Raw genomic sequence first — 25,774 nt, forward strand, 5'->3', positions numbered from 1 at the left:
CTTAGGCATCTGAGTTTTATTTGGTAGGATATGTGAATATAATTAATGCTACAGGATTCTTAGATATTTTATCATTGATAACCCCAGTACACTAATTATAGGTACTACTGTACATACCTATCAGACATTACACACTCTATACATGATATGTGTATTAGAATATACTTTGTAACAATCCCTTCTCTTTCTGTGCTTCAGACATCCTGGAAGTCACTGCAAGGATGCCAGTGACGGCCATTTAAATTCACTTATCTCACAAATGTTATCGTTATCATTCATTTTTACACAGTCACCTTGGAGGAGCGCGTGGAGCTTGCAGTTTTAAACCTGGGGAAACACAATTGGCGCACTGGAGAGCCACTGCTGGGTTTCTGGCTGCACAGAGAAAGGCAGATGTGCAGGCTGAGAGCTAAGGCCAGGGTCCCCGGAGAAGACCCCGTGAGCAGGAAAGCATTTCAGTGCTCCCTGATCCAGCAGAAGGGCCACTAAATGTGCAGCCCCCTCCTGCAGTCCTGATGAAGATACAAGTCATTTCAGGGCACAGGACTCCCTCCCAAGCTGACTCTGTTCATAAATAACATAAGAACAGAGCTGGCTCTGTCTTGACATTGTCAATACCACCCTGTGAGGGGTTTAGGGTAAACTGCTAGTGGCAGTTTCCGTGAAAAGTTTACAGAAGGAGGCTGGTGCACTGTCGTCTTTAATTTCTGACCTCCACCTCTTGCCCAGCAAAACTTTTTGTGTTTTGAACTCTGTCGCTGAGAAGTGAAGCTGTCATAAGTGCCCCTGTCAGAACGATCCCAGTGAATATTAATGTACTTTAATGGCTCCGATAAGAGAAGTAAAACTGAGCTCAGAGAAAGCCATTTAATATGCCCTTTATAGAGCATTAGAGAAGACAGGAGCAGTGGTGGAGGAATCATCAATTACTGCCTTCATCAGGAATTCCCGGCGTCCCTGAGGGACCCAGACTGCCAGACGTATCCCGTGATAAACACTCCCTCTTATCCTTCTGGCACTATGGGATATCCTACTACAGGCCTCACTACAGTCCCATTACAGTCTCTCCAAACCCACTACTGAATGAGCTTCCATTGCATATTACATCCAACAGGTTTTGCATAATACAGAAGAACATTAAAAATATGCATATTTAATTAAAATTTACATAAAATAAAAAAACATTGCAGTTTCTTATCTGATACTGATTTTTATTCCCCTAAACACAGCACATTCCTCATTTACTCTAAAGACCCTTACAGGGGTTTCAATGCGATACAGACCAAAATTAATTGGAAAAAACCTTCTGCGGATCTGATCTCTGAGAAAAGGAGCTCCTGTCTAAAGGGAGCACAGAAAACAAAGAGACAGCTCAGGTCTTTGTTTTAAAACCGATTTAATCCACTAAAGAGCTATTATATAAAAAGCGCTCCCTAGAGCACAGTTGGCCAATTTGCCTCTTCTCCATCAGACACTCAATTTATTCTGTTTTTCTTTAAGTGGAATAAAAAAATGTTTCAACAGCAACACAAAACAGTAATAACAAACACTATAAAAGCTGTAAAGTGCTGAAATTATCCCATTTTACATGCTAAGTGCAACTCAAAAACAATTTCAAACTAGGTAAACTGACTGAGGTGTGGCTCAATCATGACTTGAGCAGGCAGACTGAACACACACTTGCGCAGACACAAGGGCACCTACATGACTTGAGCAGGCAGGCTGAACACACACTTGCGCAGACACAGAGACACCTGCAGGACTTGAGCAGGCAGGCTGAACACACACTTGCGCAGACACAAGGGCACCTACATGACTTGAGCAGGCAGGCTGAACACACACTTGCGCAGACACAGAGACACCTGCAGGACTTGAGCAGGCAGGCTGAACACACACTTGCGCAGACACAGAGACACCTGCAGGACTTGAGCAGGCAGGCTGAACACACACTTGCGCAGACACAGGGGCACCTGCAGGACTTGAGCAGGCAGGCTGAACACACACTTGTGCAGACACAGAGACACCTGCAGGACTTGAGCAGGCAGGCTGAACACACACTTGCTCAGACACAGGGGCACCTACATGCGGCTGCTGGGGGGGATCTTCCGTCCGTCCCTGAACCATGTGACCTGCGGCTGGGGAAAGCTGCGGATCCGTGGGGCTTGAATGACGGCTCCGTCCCCCTGGGAAACGGCCTGCGAGCGCTCCCCTTCCTCAAAGTTGCCCATGACTGTGGGAGACAGGCAGAAGGCAGACACAGTGATGATGGAAACCAGTAAATGCATGGGGTTGCACATTCTTGGAAGGAAAACACTTGCAACATTTCTAGACATCTCTGCTTTTATTTGCAAACATCTGTGCATTACCAGAAAACTGTTTAGTCAGGTGAGGGTCACAGCCACCCCGAGCCTGTTCTGGAGCCACAGGGCACAAGGTGGACATGACGGCACACAGCTGGACAGCACACCAGTCCATTGCAGGGATAATGTACAATCATACCTAGTCAGGTTGGCTTTGGGGGGTGAAAAGGAGAGCTGAGCATCTGGCATACACTCATGTGAACACTGGGGGAACATGCAAACTCCATACAGAATGACATTCAGGTTCCTTGATCAGTGGGGAAGCAGGGTTAAGCACCTTGCCACCATCCCACTTCTCTACTTACAGCATAAAGAATAATTTCAACAGAAAAGAACTGGTTCAGCACTACCTGCTCTCATTTAATCACTGCAAACTCTCTGGCAACAAATGTAATTATAGCTCAGCTTTGACATGATGAGTTGAAGCCATTACTGGCGACACGCTGTAAACCAGCCCCTGTGCTGCAGATTATTGGTTGTGATGGCTGAGAGAGATGAGATGAGCTTTAGTCAAGTACATTTTTATTGATTATCAGACTCACCCCAGTCCAGATTTGATTCGTCAAACCAGAATCTCACCTGAATAAATGAAGCTGTATGTGGAAGGGTAGGGTGGGATGTGGGGTGTAGTTTAACCTTAAATAACAAGGACCAGATCCTACTAAAGGCTCATTCAAGGTTTGTCTTTGTCTGTGTGATCCTGTAGTGGTGATTGAAACCAGAATCACTCTGTTAATGACTGAGCATTGAGGTGAGGACACCAGCCATCATCTTCATGAGGGCCCAACCTGAGTGACACAAATTAATGTAGTCAGTCAGGTCTGATGTGCGTGTTTAAGGGAGCAAACCAGAGCCCTTAGAAAGCCCACTCAAATAGGGACAACATATGATCTTCAGTGGGGGGCTGTCTCCAACAGCCCAAACATGGCTGGGCAGGGTCAGATCACTGTTACCAACTGCACTGTAGGGTTGCAGGATAAATTAATCCCATGCAGTTTAGAGGAGGTTTTCATCAGCCCCATAATTGAAAAATCTGTCAAACACATATGACAATATGCTTTAACTGGTGTGGCTTTGAAACATTTGGAATAGACAATTCTCTTTGTTTGACCCACTTGATTTGGAACAGCCACTTGGGCTTTTTTCATGTGTTGGCACTGAGCTACGAACCCAATCAAACATGGGATAACACGTGATCTCCAGATGGGTACTCTGAAGATCACATGTTGTCCCCCCTGAAAGGAAGAATGAGTAAGTGGGGGCAGACTGTTCTGAACCGCCTGCCATCGGTAAACATGTTACAGGTGATACAGCCCTGTACCTGAGGCTCAGCACTAACTGGAGGAGAGACTGAAGGTGTCACTGAGAGCCGCGACAACCCCGACTGACTAATCGTACCCTATCGAATTGTGCATCTCCTCTTGGGGAATCCCTATCATAGGCAACTAGTGACATGACCCAAGCTCGAACCCATGATCATAGACCTCAAGTGAGTGCCTTTATTGGTAGCACCACTCATTAGACCTGCCAATGTTGCTTGTTAACAAGATGGCTTAGGGGAGTGTTACTCTGACAGGCAAAACACAACTATTTGTGATCCATGTCTGCAGGCCCCACTCTCAGACTCCAATTAAACTGGCCCTATGCAGATGTCTCCAAACTCTGCTTAAACTCTTTCAACTTTAACTTGAACATCGCCACCCCCTTTCTCTGTTTGAAGAAAAACGCAAAAGCAGCCTTTTCTAATTGACCGCTTTTAACCAGAGTAATTAAAACAGGGACAAATCGTTAATGACTCTCCCCATTATCGTTTGTCATTAGCAGAGCTTACTTATTAATTTCTCATTACCTACTCAATTAAGCTGTCTGTTTCTGATGGGAGGGTGACAGGGAATTGGAGAGGGTGGGGAATAGGGAAGAGGCGAAGGATTTTGAATTCTGTATTGTTTATCCCATTCATAACCAATAAAACAGTCCCCGAGTCCCACTCTTAAAATCTCATATTGAGTACCACATGGAAATTCAAATGGGGTAATACAGTAGTTAATTTCAACATTGATTTATAATAATGCCACCTTCTATAAATCAACCATCAATAGAAGGCTATTAGAGGTATATTTAAAAAAAACAAATTCTAAGAAATATTTACTTGGATCTTGTGATAAATAAAAACCATAATTTATACCCCAACCAAAAAGCCTCAACTTTCAAGCAAGATGCCATATTCCTGGTGTGCCTTTTATCTCGTTGATCTGCTTTTTCCCCAAGAATTAATAACACTAGACTGTGAATGAACAATAATGTTAATACAAAAAAGTAACTGAAATTCGACCTCTTTGATCTTTGATTCTCTGTGTTGCTTCCTCCTCAGCTCTCCGACTGCAACATTCTAATTGTTTCACTTTAATATTTTTTAAAATGTTTGTCTTATTACAGTGCTTGAAGCTCCTGCCGATCCTTTATCAATTTCTACCCTTGTAGAATAATTGCCCTTGTGTTATTGTGCAGATCTTAGGGAAGATATAAATCACTCTCCAGTAGTGTTCAGGAAATATTAGTGCATACATTAATTTAGTAATTAATTCCACTGTCCAAGACATTGCTTTTTACTTGATATTTTATATTTACTAATGTGATACACAGGATCCTAAGTTTAAGAGGGGATCCACTCATGTGCACTGAGGTGCTGAGTTCACTTTGATAAACCATTGCAGGTTTTCTGTGGAGTACACGCAGCACCCAGCAGATGAGTTGGATGAGTCTGTGAAATCAAGGGTGAACTCTAGGGTAGCCAGATTGGACAAAACCTAAGTGGGGTTTAGCCAGGATACTATGGTTCACTCTCATGCCCTTCTGAACAGTCATGGGTTCCTTAAAGACCAAGTCAGCCAGCACCTTGTCTCCATGTCTCATTTAAAAGAAGGCACCTCCTGTAGCAAGAGCCCTGTCTCCTCACTCCCTGCTCAACACACCGGAGCACTGGACTGGACGTTCAGCTCTGGGGGGGAAAGGCTCCCCCATAAGGGCCCAACACCAGTAAGAGCAGCAATCTGGCTTGCCTTTGGAGTCCTCCCGCCCATTACAGACCAGCTGTGCTGGGCCAGCTTCTGAGGTATGATGAGATCAGATTACAAGGTGGCAAAGCTGCTGATGTGAGAGATACCTGTTGGTAATACCTCTATTACTTACCAGACAGTCTAGAGGCAGATAGTTTCTAGGCAACCCAGTCTCCAAGAGTTCTAGCCACACAGGTCAGACGATTGGGTTCAATGGGTGAAAATGTGTGACTAGTTGCAAAATACACTTTCAATTAAATGTCTCCTTTGCATTCCTTGAATTAATGGATATTGAACACAGCATCACTTTGCACTCTGTAGTCTTTACTTAAATTGGGGAATTCATCCCTGTTTGATTCTGTACTCTTTTAATTTAATACTTAAAGTTCAGCTTTGTGCAATGCAATCATGTGAGCCAGCCACATGTCAGCTTGCAGTTATGTAGTCCTGGTGAAGAAATGTGAAATATGAAAAAAGACTAAAGCCACCTTGAAACACAAACTCTCTATGTTGTCTAGAGGAAAACGATGATGTCACGATTGGAGTCCCTCCTCCTTAAGGGCTCTTCCTTGTTTGTCTTATTCCCTGCACCTGCCCCTTGTTCCAGTCTCTATCCTGTCCCCCTTTAAAAGCCAGACATAGTCGCCAATCGAGGCTCCGCATCTGATCTCCACATCGTGCGAGCTCGGGACCTGGTTGCGCCTGGCTCCGTTATGTTTTTAGCTTCCTGCTCCTGCTCCTGCTCCTGCTCCTGTTCCTGCTCCTGTTCCTGCTCCTGCTCCTGCTCCTGTTCCTGTTCCTGCTCCTGTTCCTGTTCCTGTTCCTGCTCCTGCTCCTGCTCCTGTTCCTGCTCCTGTTCCTGCTCCTGTTCCTGTTCCTGTTCCTGTTCCCCCCGCTGGTCCCGACCCGGCACCTGTTTTTAATCCCTTGTTTTTCGATGGATTACCCGGCCATGGACTTTTGCTTAGTTTTGGTTTCTCCGGTGGACTTCTCTTTGGTTCGTTTGCCTCGGCCACACCTCCCCGGATCACCAGCACTGCATGGACACGCCCCCCTGTTTTCATCCCCGTATTCCTGCAGGACTTTTTCCCCAGTGTTTCCTCACTACTTCGGATTGTGTCGTCCGCACAGGGTCCGGAAAGAACTGTTCGTTACAGATGATGCATGAGATACTGAGCAGCATGGTGAAGCAAATGTTTTTAAAAATGTGAGAGCAGTAGCAATGGTTAGATTCCCACTCCAATCTACCTTGTTGATCTTTCATTTTTCTTTGGCAACAGAAAAAAGTAAAATCATAATGAAGAGAAACAGAAAAAAGATCTTTCATTTACATAAGCACATTAAGAAGATAGCATTCTGACACCAAAACAACAGCTGTTTTGATAAAAACAAAACATTTATCACCTTCATACTGATTAAGGGCTTTATTAAAACAGCTGTCTGTTTTGAATTTCAATACACGTGTTCAGTGCAACAGCGAACGAACAATGGTTTAACCTTCTTTGTACAAGCAGCACTGCGACACACACACCCGGCCTCAGTGAGCACGTGCACAGGTAGGGCCAGCAGGCATACTCACAGGCAACCTGCACCTCCGTTCTCCGCTGCATGAGGGCGCCAACGCGGTTCCGTACGATGCACCGATAGAAGCCGGCGTGAGACCGGTCCAGAGAGGGGATCTGGTACCTGGGGGCGAGAGTTGGGAGATATCAGTGGGGTTTTGGAATCGGACTCTTCAAAATTCGGGTTGGACCTTAATTTTGCCTAAGCACGCTAGCTGTTCATGCAAGAAAGCACTGATGGGGGTCTATCACATTTTGACAAAGGGAAGACCATTAACCCAACGCTGCATGAATTACATGAGGACGACTGAGGCTGCAAAGCATGAATGGTATAAAGTGCTAGCAATCAGCCAAAGGCCAGTCCAATCCCAGGTCTCTCACAGCAACATGCCAGGGACATCTGGATAATTAAGTTTCAATGCCACCCTTCTCTCACGCTGAGATTCTTTAATTCTCAGTGCATTTTCAGCTTCATCTTGAGGCACGCAAATAAATCTGCACCACAGGGTAGTTCTTTAGGTTGTGTCTTTAATTCCATAGTAATTACATAGTACAGATATGTGAACTTACTCATACTTGCAATGACACTATGCATAATCACGATATAATTCATGCCATTCTTTAGTTGGAATATACAGCTTCACATATATTTTGAAATCACCATTAACAATGGCACAGGTATATCTATAGGTAAAGAGAATCACACCATTCCTTTCTCTGTGACTCCAGTACAGTCCTGATCCTGGATACTTCCCTCTTGTTCTCAATATTACCCACACTGCTGTGCCAAACTAACAAATAGACTGCAAAGGAACAAGTAATAGGTTTATTCCATGCTGAAAAAAAGAAGAAAGAGAACACAACATTTCGGCCGTGGAGCCTTCTTCAGGTGTGCTACCTGAAGAAGTGCTCCACACCTGAAGAAGGCTCCATGGCCGAAACGTTGTGTTCTCTTTCTTCTTTTTTTCAGCATGGAATAAACCTATTACTTGTTCCTTTGTAGCCTACGCATGCTGACGCAGCTACCCACCTGAACTACTAACAAATAGACTGGAGCTTTTGTGAGTTGCCCTACTTAAGGCACTGGGAAGAAAATATGGCAAGCTAAATTTGAAGTTTGTGTGTGAATTGAGGGAGTCTGGAACCTCTGACCTTCAGAGATGAACAGTTTGACGAGACTTGCAGATTATGTCAAAGCCCCATGTTTCCTTGTATGATTTACTCATTTTTATAGCTTCAGCTGTGTCTCTTTGGTCAATAAACCAGTGTGTATTGCCGTAAAAGATGCCTGCATGAGCAGACTACTCGTGCTCCCTCTGGTACACACTTACTTTCATGTTAAATTCCTTTTTCCACACCTCCTCTGACCTTGAAATTCCTGCTGCACACAGGCTTTCCTCCAAGGCTAGATCTTAAGACCTGCAGTGCTGCACATTTCCAGCAGGGGCCACTCTAACACACACTATGTCTGCAGAGCAGCTGTGCTGGCTCTTGCTGAGGGTCTAGTTGGAACAACAGTACGCTGGAGAGGGGAGAGGCTGACATCACTGCTGAGTATGAATACATTGTCTTTTGTTTGAATAATTAGCCCCTGGAAAGGAAAGTGTCCTTTTCCTTAAAAATTGTTTGGGCTGGGCTGTGACTAGCGTGCTAACAGGTGCATACCCTTCAGACTTTTGTGCATTCCCAGCTCATGCTTATATCCAGTAGGTTTTGCACAGCTAAAGCTGGAAAAGCAACAATTTCCCATCAAAGCAGAAACCAAAGGATGTTGGAAGGTATTTCAAAGCCTTTGTTGGAAGTGACACTCTCACCATCAAGCCACTTGCCTTTTAACAAGACACAGGCAGGTCAGCCTCAAACCAGGGGTCAGTGCCAGTGGCCAGTGGAGGAGAGAACAGTGTGGCTGTAAGCTCCTGAAAGGCCGAAGGGGTCAGTATGAGAGTCAACAGGGCCCTGGTATGAGAGTGACCCCAGCCCTGCGACTGGTGGGGGCTCGGCATATCCCAGTCACAGTCGGCTAGTGACACAACCCAGTCTCGAACCCGTCACCACAGGGCCATGCCAGAAGTCCTTACCTCATATACTTAAGCGTCGATGAACAGAAAAAAGATGCAATAATCAAATGATAAAACTCTGATGCTTGAGCTCATTTACAGATATTCTGACTGAAAACATTTATAAATTAAATGAGACGCACTAAGTCCTGGGTCCCAAAACCCTCCTCCCCCTTCCAGGAGTTCCACTGCTTGTAGAACTGCTGCTGCCTGCTCAGAGTGCAAACAGAAGATTCACAGTGACAATGTAGTCAAAACCATTTATCAGCCAGCAGTTTGCACTGAAGCATAAGAAAAATATCTTTCAAAAACCTGACAAACAAACAAGTCAAGAAATGAACAGCCGAGATGGAAAGGCTCCTGGCACCAAAGCAGCAGGAAAAGATCTTCCTGAGCTCTACAAAGAGATCAGAAACACCATGTAAAATAAATTTAAAAAACACATTAAGATTTGCAACAGCAGAAATGTCTGCTATATATCTTGAAATTCAGATTTTTCATCACACTGTTCAAAGATTTCTTGACACCTCTCTACATGTAGGGAATACATATTCACTTAAATCCCATAGATAGCAGGATATCGGGAGAGCTCCGGAGCATGATCAAGACTTAAGCAGAAATGTTCGGAGGCATAAAAAGTTCCCATTTTCAGGCATTTAAACACATAAACATGGAAGAAAGGTAAAGCCAGTAAAGGAAGGATCATCCCTGTTTGCTTATCGCAGTTATCTCAGAGGCACATCTGTGCTGTAAATTGCTTTTGTTTTGGAATAAAGGAGTACCACCTTGCTGTAAGCACCAGCACCATTTTTATTTTGGGGCTTTCAAGGTGTTGCCTATCATGAGTAAAAGATAGGTTTGCCATAGGATGCTTGAACATGAAGGTTCTAGAAATCACTGGACACTAAGAACTGGTTTTTGGAACTGTAGCTGTTTTTTGTAACAATGTGCAGTTACAACACTGTTTGAGACTGGACTAGCTCATTTCATTAAAAACAAGCTGGTGTTTGGAATCATCCACACGTGGTACAATTGATTCACCTTAATCTAACAGACACTTTTTATAATCTCGGAGTGCTAAGAGTACCAGGGGATCAATCAATTTGCTCTACACTTACTAAAACATAAGTACATAAGAAAATGCTTTTCTCTTTCTCTCACACTGTCATTCCCCGCGGAATCTGAGTCAACAGTACAGTGCTTGACCCTTGAGCAATGGCCTTGGGTTCGATGTTACTATTTTGAAAAGCCTTTTGACCCAGGGTTAAAAAATCAACAGAGGGTGGGGGGTTTTGATAGAGAGAGATAGCCAGAAAGTTGGGTGGAAAAGATAGTCCGGGGTTCGATCTTGCTGCCTTAAAAAGCTATTGACCTGAGATGTGGCAATCAATAGACACAATAGACCAGCGAGGGTAGAAAGATCCCCTAAGACAGGCAGAGAGAGAGCAAGAACGAATGGCTTTTGGAAAGTACACAGACACAAAGTCAGAGGAGGAGTTGGAAGGAGGAAGGTGAGCGATCTGGCTGTTTTAACTCTTTCCACACAAGGTCTGGCAGAAACGAAACTGTCTGCAGGCAGAGTGTTTCTGCAACAGAGCATCCACTGTAGATGCTCCAAGCTCTTTAGTCTGTGCAAGAATAATAATGATTACCTGGAGTATATACTCATCAATCAGGCCACATATTGAACAGATTCACTTCATGTCATAAGAGCAGCCAGTAACGTGAAACGCTGTTAACTGTCTGGGCTGGATTAGACGGCGAGAGGAGAAGAACGCTCTCACACAGATTGAAAGTGGGGGGCGCAGGGAGTCTGTGTTGATGGGCAGTCTGAAAGGGAAAACTCCCTGTGTGCTGTCATTAACAGCCTGATAATGAAGTATCAAATAATATTAGCAGAGGGTTAGCAGGGTGCACATCCAGCCAAGTGTGTTAAATTACTTCTTGTGTGAAGTCTATTAGTGTTAATGGACTAATTAACAGCGTTGCAATGTGTGGGCTCTGAGATTTCAGCAGCCCTGCACCTAGTTTGTAAACCCGTGCAAAAAGATAATGTTATTTATGAGTGAAGAATGAACGTAGATCCTGCTCAAGGACCAAGGCTGTCATAGTGGAACTGATTTTTTCTCAGTGTATTCTTTCCAGCATATTTAGGTGGTGAGGGAGCAGCCAGGCAAGTAGATGTGGTACCCCACCCGAAAGGCAACGAGAGATTTTGAGTTGGTCCTTTCCTTAAATGTTTTAACAGGGGAAGACAAAGAATGAGCATGTGTGAGAATCACGTGTGACAGGTGGTGCATTTTAACCTTCCAAACCTAAAGAAAATATACCTCTTCATCAGCCAGACCTTCACAATGACTTTATGTGTTGATCTGAACATCTGTGGTTAGTTTTTTACAATCAACACAATTAACCTTTCGGGAGCAGTGTGTGTGAACAGCTATGTGTCTAAGGTGTCAGAAAGTGATTGATGGATGTTCCCTTTAAGAGCAATTTCAGTCTGCTTACCTAATCTACTCTAGTTACATGGTAACCTAATTGTAACTAATTGTAATGGCCAACTCATGGAAAGACCACAGCTGCTCAGTTCATACTCACAGCACAGATAGCTACACCACAGATCATAGCATGTATTAGGGACAAGTGTAAGGCTAGGCTCACTATGTATGTGAAAATACATATTTCTGAAACTATAGTGATAAACGAGTTAGAATGCAGCTCCAGTGTTTCATGAGGCTTCCATCAAGGTGCTATTCTTGTTACATAAAACTGCATTCAAAAAAAGCCTGACTTAATAATTCTGTCTTTAAAAACAAATGTTTTTAAAACCACAGCTTATGCCTCTCTATTATAAAAACAGACTCTTGGACTCTTATATAAGGCTATTGCGAACAATTCACCAAGTCTGTCACCAAGCCTTGACATCACAGAGGCTTTAAAGAACAGTCGGTATGACCCGGTCTGGATGCGAAAAAGCAAAGCATGACTCACTTGCTCTTGCATGGAACACAGAGGTTCCAAGAATGTGCTACAATGACCTTTAACCCATGGAAAACTTTATGAACACGGAGCGATCTATATTGCTCTAGTAAATGCCACACAGTCCTGTATATCACTTTGCTGCAAGGGAAGTAGTTCTCCATATAAATAACAGACCTGTGGTTTTGGGCTTTTTTATTACATTGGAAATCAATTGAGTATAATACATTGCGCTCTTGTACAGATTCCCTTTACAGTGCTATCTCCTCTGCTCTCTGCCTTCGCAGGCTTAGTGTATAAGGTGTTGTATACAGCATGATGACAGCACACATTCTGTTTTTACACAAAAGGATTGTGGGGGTCTGGAGCAAACTACCCTGCCCTGTTGTCGAAGCTGATACCCTGGCTTCTTTCAAGAAGTGGCTGGGTATGATTTTGTGGATCAGTTGGCCACTAACTGCCAAAATAGGGAGCTGGGCACGGTGTTGTGTTCTTTCTTTTGTTTCTGATGGAGGATTTCTAATCTATAGGACCTCACCTCTGTCATTGTCTGAAACAGAAAACCGTTTTTTATGAGGTTACAATGAAATTTGCCATGTGTGTTGTCATGTGACTTTTTTTTTCTTTCCACCAGACCCAAAAGTGCTTAAACAAATATAACGCGTCCCTTCAGTGTTTTTTTTATTAGGAAGCACAGAGTGAAGGCCGGCTTCTCGGGGAGCTAATTGATTTGCGAGGCTCCCAGGTAAAACAGCCGCCGAGTTAAAGCTCTGAAGAGAAAGAGAGAAGGGAAATCACTCAGACAGAGCCTGGAGTTAAAAACAGACACGCGGATATATGTCAGGGATGAAACGTGAACCCATTCATCTGCCATGGCTGATGGAAGAACGCATACCAGAACAGGACCAGAGTGCTTTTCAATAGCAGACCGACAAGGACTTAGGGCTCGGGGGCTGACATAAACTACAGGTTTCTCACAGGCTGTGTCACAGCACCAATTCACCTGGAGCGTCTTCAAACAATATCAATTTGTCTAAACCAGGGGCAGGCAATCCTGGTCTTGGAGGGTTGGATTGTCTCCAGATTTTCATTCCACCCCAGTCCTCAACACTCTAAATAAATTCCTTGTGGGCTTTAAAGGGACTAATTGAATAGCTTCTCCCAGTTCTTATGGTCTTAAATCTGATATAAATGCTTAAATCCATATTTGCAGAGTGCAGTGTCGATCGCTAGATGTAACATTTGGTCAGTAAAAGAGAAAGACGTGAAATAAAGAAACAAATATGACAAACACATCCATGCAAGATAGGTAAGAATTAATTCATAGGACTTTGAAACAGTTTCCAAGAGTTGTGTCCCCTGGTTCGTGTTGCACTGTTCATTCAGAAGACATAAGCTCGCCTGACTTTGTCATTGTCTATGAAGACTTTGTCAAGCTGCAAGCTCTGTAGGTGCTGCATGTTTCATGACATTATCTTATTTAGTAAATATACAGAATCAGAATTGTGTCTGTAGTCTCTGTTTACCTTTACATATTCATCCGCTGTCCAAAATATTAGAAATTCCTGCTGAACAATTGGTTGGGTTTCTGCCAGAACCAAGTACTGCTGGAACAGAACAAGGCAAGAGCACTGCCTGGACCTTCCAGCAGTTCTGTCAGTTTTCAAAGACTGAGATCAGGGGATTCTTCCAGCCAGGGAAGAATGATGCCACTTGTGCTTTGCCCAGCCTTGTGTGAGTCTATGAATTTAACTGTTATTCAGACAAATGAGTGTTATAGTACAAAAGCTGTTTTGGCAAATACAGCAAATACAGCAAATAAACAGGCACCTTCCTAAAAAAGTTCTCATACACTTGCCAATTTACAAGAAATACAGAACCAGAAAGAAACTGACTCAGTAGTGCAGGGGCTGCTGCTAGATTATTAATAGTTCTGTTTGCTATCAATCGTTGCTCTAAACATAAAGTATACAACACCCAAGTCTTTAAATGTGGAAATCTGTGACTGACTTTCTCAGTGTTTGATTTCAACTCTGCCTGCTTGGCCACACAGTGGTTTTTCGGCATCCCTTCTGCCAACAAAACACTCAAAACAATCAACTGTTAATGCCTACAAACATCTCAGATGGAAAACAAAAAGAAATTCTGTTTCTTCAGTCATTTTATTTTCTTCTCATGAACCGACGGCAAGTCTAGTCTGCACGCAAGCTCACTGGCATCACACTGTAGACAAGGAATATTATTGGATCGAGCTTGTTTTAATTTGTTCTTAGCCGGCATGAAATTATGTCTGCTAATAAAAATACACGCACTTAATCCCAAGGCCAGACGCTGGGTCTATTATTTGTTTAAGTGAGATCTCGGGGTCTGCCTGACATCTACCACCATAAGCGCCTTTTAAAATTACCGAGGCTCAGGGAAAATTTTCTGTAGCAATGATATGCGAAGAAGGGAGAGACCAAAATGCAGAAGACCTGCACAGCAGTGTTCCTTAAAAGTTAAAATGTGTGAAATTAAGGTGCTCACTGGTGAAACTGCCAAGTGAATGTGAGACATCAGCCCTTTCATTCTTTCACAACGAATGCTGATAACCAGTCACGTTTGGGCCAAATGTGGTAGCTACTCAATTTGGCTGGAGTGCTTCTGCATTTAGCTTTTTTGTCAAGTGCCGTCAATCATTCCTAACTTATTTAGTCAAATCTTATGTCTTCATATAATTATTTTACCCAAGACTTTTCAAAGGAATACAATATACAGAAAGCATAGAGAGTGAGAATTTATCATAATAAAACACAAGGCACAGGAATCACAGCAAACACAGGAATGTGAGGAAGGAGGTGCTGGTGCTGTTTTTTTACAGAAGTACTCTATTCTTCACTCGAACCTTGCTAGTGTCACCAGGGCTGCTTCAGTGTAGCTGGATACCGAGATGTGTAAGCACCGCTGATTTCTAACAATGTTAAAACAGTTCTAGCAGACTGCGCTGGCATGGGTTTGTAGACCTGTACAGATATTGGCAACACTGCTACATTACAGCTGGGGAGGATCACAAGCATTTTAAAAAGACTACAATTATTTTATTCCAAGTTCATAAAACATGACATTACTCAGGAAAATCACATTGATCTCCTTTGGCTGAGAACCCCCTGTATGGAACTGTTCCATTTACAAGGCGGTCATTTAATTCCTCAGTCCTCAATACCTCGTCTGTCATCTTTATAAGGAAAGAAACAGCACAATGGGCGATGAGATAGTACCTCTCCATAAAGAGAAAAGAGGACACCTTGACGTTTGTGAAATGCCATGTTATTTTTATTAGCACCAGTGGCGTGGCTGAGAGCATTTTACACGTTTCTCTGACAGAAATAGACAGAGGACAGTATACACTAGGGGCTGGTGACTCAGACATGTGTACAATGGCCAATTCCACTGATCTATCACACAAAGAGCTACTGCTTTTGAAATCTTTTCAGATGTGCCTCTTACTGCTAAAATACGTGTTGAAGCATTCTAGTCTATAAGCATCCATGAAACCATACTGTACACTGTTGGGAAGGGTTGCCACAGGCCTGAGTCCTGGAAATACAGGGTGCATGGAGGGACTATACCCTGGACGCCAGCACGACAGTCTGGGTGAATGGGTACTGCGACACCCCATTGCCTACACACCAAAGGAGTTAGGTCCAGGGGCTGCTGTGCTGCATTAGATGATTTCCGACCCACAGCAGACAAAACCTTTTCAGACAACATTTTTAGGACGATTCAAATCTCTCTGTTAACATTAAACAGCTTTATCTGTGCTCCCAGGTCGCCTGTAATCGATCTCTGGGATAAAGGACATCACTTTGAGTTTGTCAGGAAAGCAAAACCATACTGGCTGTGAGGCTGGCAGCCCTATGAGAGACGGGGTGTGGATGCATGTGGATGCACCCGCAGAGCCTTACAGCGAGGCTGCAGGGGAAGGGTGTGACCACATGGCAGACTAGGGGCTGAGAAAAGGACAGACGATACACTGATCCGGAGACTGAGAGCTGGAAATTGGATGCCAGCCCAATATTACTCTTGCAGCATACCAGAAGGAGACATATAGCCATGCCTGAAATCCCCTACAGTACGTCATGCTTGATAGAAAAGACTATACTGCAGATATCTAAACAATGACAATACAAATTCATTTTTACGCAATACACTTTATGTCGAGACATCCCAGCGCAATGTACAGAAGTATAAACAAGACAACAGAGAGGTACTTAGGGTAACATGTCAGTTGCAAGCCATTTATGTAAATCATGTTCAAAATTTAAAGTTGTCCGTCCTGTCTTAAAAGAACCCGGAAGGTATATTAAGAACAGGTAAGGGTCCATTCCATGTGTAAGGTGACACACATCTGAAGAAGGCTCCACAGCAGAACTGTGTCTCTGTTCTTTTCCTTTCAGCATGGAATTGGCCTGTTCCTCAAGACCAGAGCAGGTCTACAGCATGTTGACTGGGGCAGAGCTGGTGTCTTACCTGTACTCCAGCGAAAAGCGAGTCAGTTCAGTCCCATTATGGATCCACTTGAACTCCAGAGGCCAGCTGCCCTCTGCCATGCAGGTGAGGACCAAGCGGTTCCTCTCCAGGTGCAGTTGGGTCCTGACGGGCTCTGTCTTGAAATAGGGGGGAACGTCATCTGCAACACAGAGAAGCTTCGTATGAGACCAGGGGGTGAAACCTAGTGCTGCTGGGAAAGGCACTTCCTGGACTTCCTGGGAAATGTGAAATACTGAACCAGAATCCACAGAACAGCTGTCGGGTTATTCCATGGGAAGCCTAACCAAAACACAAACATAAATAACTGGAATACGAACTTAAAGTTCTCTTGCTTTTCTACTCAACAATGTCCCAGGCGAGAAGGTAACAGATTTCTGTGATATGTGATATACTCTGTAAGCTACACAGCCTAATGAACACACAGACTAAGACAGTGATGCCCAAGTCATGAATGTAAGGATGCACATTATGTATAATAAACAGAAGTAGTGCAGGGAAAGGGGTTTATTACCTGATTAGGGAAAATGCTGCTTATTAGTGAAAATATATGGGGATTTTATCAAAATAAAGGTGTTTGAGCACTAGGTTTAATTGCAGCAGGAGGTCACAGGTCTCTAAAGGAAGGACTGTTCCCTGTTCCTGGAATAGAGAGAGTTACAGGGACAAAAACCAGGAGAAAAACAGAGAAGAGGAGCGTTTGTGAAGGAACAGATTGAATGTTAAAGATGCCATATAGGATCAATACGAGAATCTGATTTAATAACTATTTGTCCAGGCACATCACAGCACTTATAAAAAAACAATAAATGAGGTTAGATTCATTCACCACAGAGATGTAGTGACTTGGTTAACAGAAACTAGGATTCTGTAGTAGGTTCTGAGGTCCGTGCGTCGGAAGTGTTAAACCGAGGTGTTCCCTAGGCAGCAGCAGGACAGACACGGCCATGGCACAGCAGAGCAGAGACCCAGGAATGGAACAAGACTCGGTTTCCCCATTCACCACAGGCTTCCCTGCTATACTTAAGTGCCACTTTCAGACAATCACTCCTAATAACATCTTTACACTGCAAATGAAAACCAGTGCTGTATGAAAGGGCTGCAGGCAGCCTAGCCTGTAGAGCTGTACGTTCTCATTTAGCGGTACACAAATAGCGATGTGAGGAGCAACCAGCTTCTGAAACAGAGCTGTCTCCTCTCGAATATGCAGATTAGCCTTCACAGCAGACAAAGGGCCCTTAAAGCACCTCGGAGAGCTCAGAGGACCCACGTGAGGCAGTTACACAGGTCATGCTTTGTACACTCGCTCTTGGAGTTTATTTCTAAATCTGCGCGGCATATTCGGTCAATTACACCTTTTTACTAATTAATGCTAAACAGCATCCAGGTACAAATGCAAGCCTTCCGGTTAACATAAATAATTAAACCCAATCTGTCTCATTTAAAAAGTTCTCTTCCTCTTGCATGGCCACCTTATACTTTAATGAGCACTAAAACACTCCATTACTGATTTCTAAAGTTCACTCAGCTACTACTGTATCGATAAGCAGGGGGCAATAAGTACATTTTCCTTTCCACAGTCTGGGAAGATAGAGTTGATCTCAACGTGAGACTGACCTTTATTGAAGTTTATATATAGAAAGTCAGACGTAAGGCATGGTAGAGGCAATTCATATACCTGGTAATTCGAAAAGGGCAAAACACAATTTAATGCAGACAGTGGCAAACCAATATATAGACAATGAGCATGGTAAAACTACAAGAGAACTGCAAAAACACTGTGCAAAATTCACAATGTTTATTTTTTTATCAGAGGTGATCCATATAGATCATATAGTTTGAAAACCTGCATGCCGTCCTGATAAGTGCACAAAAATATTCTCCCTTCACCCAACTGTTGTCTCCTTTATCATGAGCAGAGTCGCATGGAGGTCAACTGCTGTCTACACAAAACCCAGGAATTGCCCAGGAATGCAACAAGCCTCAGAGCTTCTACTACTGCCCTACCCCTCACGAGGAAAAAAAATTAAATCCGCATCTATGTATTTTGCAATATAATGTATAATGTATTTTGCAAAAAAGAAAATAAGGAAACGATAAAGGAAAATCCAATTTTTTCCCTCCAACTGCCAGTTTCCCAGAGACCCCTGCCCCCCAATGAGACACACATCTCCCCAGCTGTGCTTAAACACTCTGCCAGCGAGCACAGCCCTCTCTAAAGCAATGCATACAGTACATATTTCACTGGGAGTCCTGCAGCCTCAGGGCACAACACACACAGACAGATAGGTACTGTATGAGCACACGCTGTCAGTCTGCACATCTAATACTGAATAGAACACTTCTGTTTGCATTAGAAGTGAACAAAGAAAAATCAAATTATACTGTCCTCACTCTTCTAACTTCAAAAGCAATGCCTAACCACACTGGAGGGCTTCTAATCACTATTTTTGTCATAAATGGATTTGGCTGCATAAACCATACTTTTCCTTAACCCATTGCAAAAAAAAAACAGCATCTGTTGTCGTCATCATCTCGGATACCAAATTCACACAGTCACGCCGTCATGTTCACCTTTAAGAAATCCCACAGCAGCTATCGAAAACTCTGGGGAAAAAAGCCTTGAAGAACGGGAGACACAGCGATGGGAACAGGCCATTTTTCTCCCGTTGCTAACGAGCTCTAAGCCGAGAGCCGTGGCACAGGGGTATAAGCACAGCACTTTTTTTATTTTTCTGCGGGAAGACCAATTGTCTCTCTTCCTCCAGGCCTCTATTGGGTTAGTGTCAGAGAAGACATAAAGGCTGCTTTGTAATCCTGTGTACACACAGCTCGTGGGATGAATGCTCCTGCTGCCAGCGTGGCCAGAGATGGCAGCATTATTGCCAAAGAGCTTTATCTACACTGGCACTTCACTCCCATCCCAAGTGTCGGTGCCCTGTAATAATCCATGGGCACAGGCTGAGAGGGGACTGCTTTTTCAAGTGGCTCTGGCACAGCAGGGTATGAGAAAAACCAGCTCTCAGTGGCTTGCAGCCTGACAAGGTCGCCCAGGCATCTGGCCTGCAAGACAGTGACCACCGCTGCCAAGGTGCCACTGAGCTCCAGCCCTCTCCCTGCAGTGGTCTGATACCTGGCTGGAAGAAGAGGACTATGGGAAGTGGAGTTGGGCTTCAAGGAGAGTCTCAGGCTGGAGGACAGCCCTTGATGTTTGGTCCTCTGTATTTCAAGGCGGGTGGGTGGCTGTGTAAGAGTGAGACTTCCACGGAATACAGCAATCGGCAAAAAGTGAGCCGGGAATATTGAAACCATAAATCTGCAGCTAAAGTAAAACTGTCTCTTTTTATGACCTCGCAAAGGTGTTATTGTAAATCTGGTGACTAACCTAAAGCAATGACAGGATAAGCTATTACGGTGTTGTTTTTATTGCTTGCTGTACGGATTTGTCTTAAATATGCAGCAAAACGGCAGACACCGCAACACTTCATAAGCCTTAAATGTAAAACACATGCTGTATAATGTAAGCAGTCCGCATCACGATGGAGCAATTTAATTTCTCCAAAAAATGAGTAAACTACACAAGCTATGGATTTTTTTTTTCACCTGATCTCTCTCTTTCTTGGTCCACAGGAAGCCACCATAGTGTAAACTACCACACGTGATTGTGAAAAGTAAATGACTCCCCCGGTATCACAGACAAGAAGCCAACAAGCTGAGCAGGTTTCTGAAGTCCTTCAAGCTCGTGCTATGAGCTGCTTGTTGTCAGACCCTGTAGCAGTTAAGGTATGTTTTTCTCCCTGTGACAAAGCCATGAGTAATTTGGCCCTTTTGCATTTTTGAATGAGCCATCCTTCCAGGCTCCATTTCTGCCTGGTGTGCAGTTGCTGAAACAAAGAGATATCCCGCTGGAACTTGAGCTGAACAGTGCCAGAGCATCACGGCAGGCAGAGAAGAGTGCGTCGAGCCAAACTGACGGGTGGACTGAGCTGAATTCTTAGACACACACTCTTCCACACACGCCTACTGCCACGCTCACCTGCACTACAGCGGGACCAACCTTTTAAGCTAGCTTCCTCAAGGGTGTTAAAAAATTAAGGCAGAGAAACAATGTTCTCTGGCTGTAAATAATAAATGTCTGGGTTTCTACAAGGAGCCCCTGAATGTCAGAGAGACTTGCTAACACAAAGAACATTTAGGACAAAGGGCTGTTAAGCAGAAGGAATCTATATATTCTGTACACAGCAAAACAGGCCAACACTGACGGCTTCCATCCTAAAAAGCACCTGTGCGGATGATACTGGTGGAGAGAGTATGAGAGTTTAGTATATAAAAATGATCATGCTATAGGGGATCATGTGGTGAAGTTTTTCTTAGCACTAGGAAACATTCAAAACAACATAAACATACAGAGTGGATTTAAAACCAAAGGAAGACAATGAATATTCAGACAGATGCAGAGTCTGGAGCTCATGCTAGGTGCTTGAAGGCAAACTGGGGAGAGGCGGTAGAGCAGTCTCCTTGCAGCTAGAAATATATCTTTTTGTAGTCCTTGGCTTTTTCTTGCCTCTTGAACATCTTTTCAACAGCAAGAAAAGAGAGGAAAACCAACAACCAACTTGAACTGGGATGAGAGCTGCATTTCTGCACTCTCTGCCTCCCAAGCAGAAGGCAAGTCTCTTCTGTAGATCAAAGCTGTCCCTACACCTAAGGCAGTCCCACACCAATCACATCAAGGAAGGACATTAGGACTAAGAGCAGCTGAGAGCACCTCAAAGATGGTCCTTGACTGCAGTCTTTCTGCCTTGCTGCTTCTCACAGTGATGGCCAACCTTCCATAACAATCAGATCAGGCAAATTCTAGAAAGTGGAGGAGCAGTGGTATGTATGCTCTCCCTGGTGGCAGGAGGTCAGATCTCATCAAAGCTGGAAAGCTGAGGTGCCCTCAGTCAAATACGGCCCCACAGAGATAAATCACTAATCACTAATTCTATAATTACAACTCAGGCTGGTTTCAAAGAGCTCACTCATCAAAGGTTCAATGATGTAAACTTTTTTGTTTTTATTACCATCAGAGGTAATAAAAACAGCCCCAATTTATTCCATAAAGCAGAACTAACACACACTCAATGCACAATAGTAATATCCGGGTAATCTCATCACTGGGAAATTGAGTGACATTAATTTTTACCAACAGAGCCCCACATCCACTTAGTAATCCAATAATATAAATTGACTACCATTAGCTGCCTCTTGACAAAGCATAACATTAAAATTAACTGCAAAAAGCATTTGGTCTGAAACAATAGTACTCATTACGTTACTTTGTACAAAAACTCTTTTCCGATTAGGGGAAAATAAGACAGAAGCTCCCATTAAAATCAGGCCCCTGGCCACAGAGAGTTCTTCATAAAAGTAATAAACTTCATCCAATTGATTAAAATCAAGGCAGACACTACAGATGCATTTCGACAAAGAAGACTTCTTCAGCGCAAGAGCAAAGAAAGAAGGGAAAAAAAACGACGAGTCTTTAAAGAGGTAATTATTCATTTCGGGTGATCGTTAGAACAGGCACATTTTAAATCTGCAGGGACTTCTGGAAGAAATAGCAGCAGCCATTGATTGAACACTCTTTAAAAGCAGCGTCAAGCTGATAATCAAAGAGAATCAACCGCAGCACTGTACTCATTGATTATTCGGCGACCGATAATTTGGCTTTCAACATTTTCCAGTGGTTACAGGCCAATCATGTGAAAATGTATTATACAGGATTTACAGACTGAGTAAATACATTAACCACGTACAGTACTAAATATAATGTATTTTACTTTGCATTAAACAAGGTGAAGTAATGTGTGCTGTGTAGAACTTTAAATGTGTGTGTACCCAATTTGTGTGATTAAAGTCCTCCGCGATTTAATTGTAACTTTTTTTACAGTAACCATATGCACAACACCCAAAAACACAATGTTATGAAAGTATACGCAAACATAAACAACTGTAAAAAAATCAGTCTTCCTAGGAAAAGGTACCATGTGCTTTGCAAAGCTTTCAGATAAGTTTGTAACTGCAACCCCTGCACAGATAATACTTTACATTACAGACTGCAAATTTCATTTCTAAATGCTTTATGATTTAAACATAGTATTAATAGAGAAACATAAATGTGATAACCAATACTTACTTATAGAGTAAATGCAGTTATATTGTATACAGTACTGTATGTATGGATATTAACCCTAATCTTGACTGTAGCCTGAACCTTACCTTTCATCCTTACTCTGGGGTTAAGGGTTTGTAATATGCTTAACTTTTTAAAACTCCATTAATAATGTGCTAATCGATTAATTATTAACAGCTATAAATGACCCGAATAACTCAGGTGTAACAAGAGTACATTTCTTTGTATTGCAACTGCTCAAAACAATTTCTTTATATTTGACAATCTTCATCCTAACCCAACACTAAACAGAGGAATGGACTGTAACTGTAAATTATCACTGTTAAGTAAGCTAGGCTTGTTGCTTTAATTATTGCTCTTACACTAATTGCAGCATTCTGTTTCTCATGCTGTTATTTGGTTAGATATTTTTCTTTAGATAGTTGTTTACTTACTTTGTTATGGTAGCAGGAGCGTGACAGCCTCTTTAAGTGCCTTATCAGTTGAAGGAAAATAAAAACAGGGTTCTGCGGAGTAGCTGGAGATAATTCTTTGCATTATTACTTAAGGTAAGGGGAGGGTGGTGCTGGTTAAATTTGTGGGTGTAGGGCAGTTTGCATTATTTCGATCCCTTTCACAGAAGTCAGTTTTCATTTCATCCGGTTTTGACAGAATTATGATATAATTGTTACAATGATGTTAAACGGGCTTTATTTTGTTCCTACAATATTGCACTTGAACTGCAGTGACAAAGCTGGGTATATCAATGAAAAGCAGGCTCCTTGGTTCATTTATTTTTTCTTCCAGTTTTTATGACTTATAAATTATGATTTATAAACTACTAACATCTTTACAATATTTCTGTCATGACTGCAGCCGGATTACTTCCCAAACTTCCACTTTGGAAAAAAAAGCAGAGGCTAAGTTTAGGAGAGGCTAAGCAGGGGGCTAAACTAGAGTATTCCAAATTTTCCACAACCAGAGATGGTAGAGATGGGATGTCCTAAAAAAATCAATGCTATCAGCTTCAGTCAAATAATGCATAATGGAAAATTGAGAAAGTTAAATGTTTCTACCTGTGCTTAATAGATTAATATTTCAAGATCTGTTGTGAAAAATGATATCACAATCAATGTACCAAATAGTACAGGGTTCAAGTAGAGTTTTAGGACAACGTCAGTGTATCTCACTATCAAATCCACTCAGACAGGGGCAACTGGATTGGCCTCGTGTTACCTTCAGAAGTCCAGTTTTATATCCTGCTTAGAAATTTACATAAGATCCTCTTCTGAAATTTTACTTTTAAAATTGGCATTCAAGAGCTCTTTGACAGGCAACAGAATCCCAAATTCCTGCAGCTCTGGGCCAGAGAGGTCAAGCAGATTGGAAAGATCCATCAAATGGGGTGTCTTTCACAGGGACGGAGACTCTGAAAACGAGGGACAGGAGGCCTTTGAGAATTTCATTTAGCGTAATCCTTAATGCTTTCTTAATGAGTTTTAATTTTGGTGCCTCCCTTATCGCACCACATGGAGCTCAAAAGATAAAGGAGAGAGCTTCTAGGGAGGAAGAGAGTCATCCTAACTGCGAGGGAGGGGCTGTTCAGTTGTATTTATCAGTCAGGAAGTGGGAGCTTTTGAGCTGCACTGCTTAGGACTGACCAGTAATGTTGGGCACATCCAGGATAGTCCCAGAAATGTACAGTAGCTCATCCAGGCACAAGTTTAGAATCACAACACCAAGTCAACTTTCCTCCAACCAATTATCAACCAGAAAAGAATGTAAACCATCTATGTTAAGACAATTCCCACCTCTCCCCAATTCTCCTTCCTCAAAACATGCCTCTGAGGCTTTCTTTTAAATGTCTAAGCATATGCTCTTGTCTGTATTTTTCTGTGCTCATAAAATATAAAGAGGACTTCTCTCCTCTTCCAAAACAGGTCACCAACACTTTTTCATATAGCTAGTAGTGTCAACAGGGCTCGCGGAGTGAATTTTAGCACCACAAGGTGTGCAGAGCACCAGTGATTATATTGAGGTATTCTAACACTATACTTAAGAAATGCCCAACCCTAATTTTAGAACTAATTGCTCATTCCTAAATACATCCATATAAATAACACCATGAACATGCAAGGTGATGCTTTTTTGCCAGCAGAAGTCTCCTCGAGTCTTGAGTGATGAAAGGTAGAGCCGGCTCTGTGTCTTTCACACCTCCAAGCCAGGTGACAACAGCAGCAAGACTTGTGGCGACTCTCCAACCAGCTCCTGTCACCTGCAAATGTTTCTCCTCGAAAGTGAAGCTAAGGAGTATGAAGGCAGTGCTAACAGGTATGGCTACGATCTCCCCTAGGAAAACGAAATAAAATGAATTTACAAAGCGTTTGAAAAAGGAAAAGAATCCTTTTTAAAAACCAACAGCAAATTGAATGCATGCTCTAGCTTTATACCGATGAGGTGTTTTTCAAGTCCAGTCTGGATACATCACAATTGGTATCTCTCACTAGCACTAAATAGTTCAGACTCCTTTTTTTCTGCAACTCGTAGCAAGGCACGCAATAACCAGCAACGTGTTGGGCCTCACTGTAATTATCGGGTATTCAGCACACTATTTAACAACGCTCATTACAGAGGACAGCGATCGTAAATACTTATTTTAGCCAGCCGTACTATAGGGCAGTGTCAGCGAAGAGCTGTGCTGTTGAACTAAGAGCACGCAGATAAGGGCAATATTTTGATGAGATCAAGTTATCCATGACTGTGATATGTTTTCAATTTCTCTGGCACTTTCGCTTCTTATAAGTGTCACACGGCTTAATACCCCGGCATTACCTTGGTCAGTCCATTAACACGAGAGTAATTTAAATGACAATCCCTCTAACTGGCAGATACATAACGCCTTCCGCTTGAAGGAGCTGAAGGTGCCTGAGTGACGACGTTGTTACCGCTGATCGCGCCTGAGTGGCAGCTCTGCGGGGCTGGGCGGGGGCCGAAAGAGGGGGTGATTGACAGGCCTGCCTCCTCCATCATACGGCGTCCCAGCAGACCCAGGCAGAGAGGCAGAGGCCACAAGCAG

At 43.0% G+C, this 25,774-nt stretch overlaps 1 protein-coding gene across 4 annotated transcripts in view; it reads right to left on the reverse strand.

Moving 5' to 3' along the window:
• The window catches only part of sdk2b (sidekick cell adhesion molecule 2b), a 226,612-nt gene that overhangs the window by 66,913 nt on the left and 133,925 nt on the right, over window positions 1-25,774 (reverse strand). For all 4 annotated transcript variants that reach the window (XM_069194565.1, XM_069194564.1, XM_069194563.1 and 1 more), the window contains 3 exons: window positions 16,524-16,683; window positions 6,996-7,102; window positions 2,083-2,230 (listed from right to left, as the gene is read on the reverse strand). In XM_069194565.1, coding sequence (XP_069050666.1) covers window positions 2,083-2,230; window positions 6,996-7,102; window positions 16,524-16,683 — 415 coding nt within the window. The remainder of the gene's footprint in view (window positions 1-2,082; window positions 2,231-6,995; window positions 7,103-16,523; window positions 16,684-25,774) is intronic.

This window comes from Lepisosteus oculatus, chromosome 9, assembly GCF_040954835.1.
Source record: "Lepisosteus oculatus isolate fLepOcu1 chromosome 9, fLepOcu1.hap2, whole genome shotgun sequence".
Classification (NCBI taxonomy): Eukaryota; Metazoa; Chordata; class Actinopteri; order Semionotiformes; family Lepisosteidae; genus Lepisosteus; species Lepisosteus oculatus.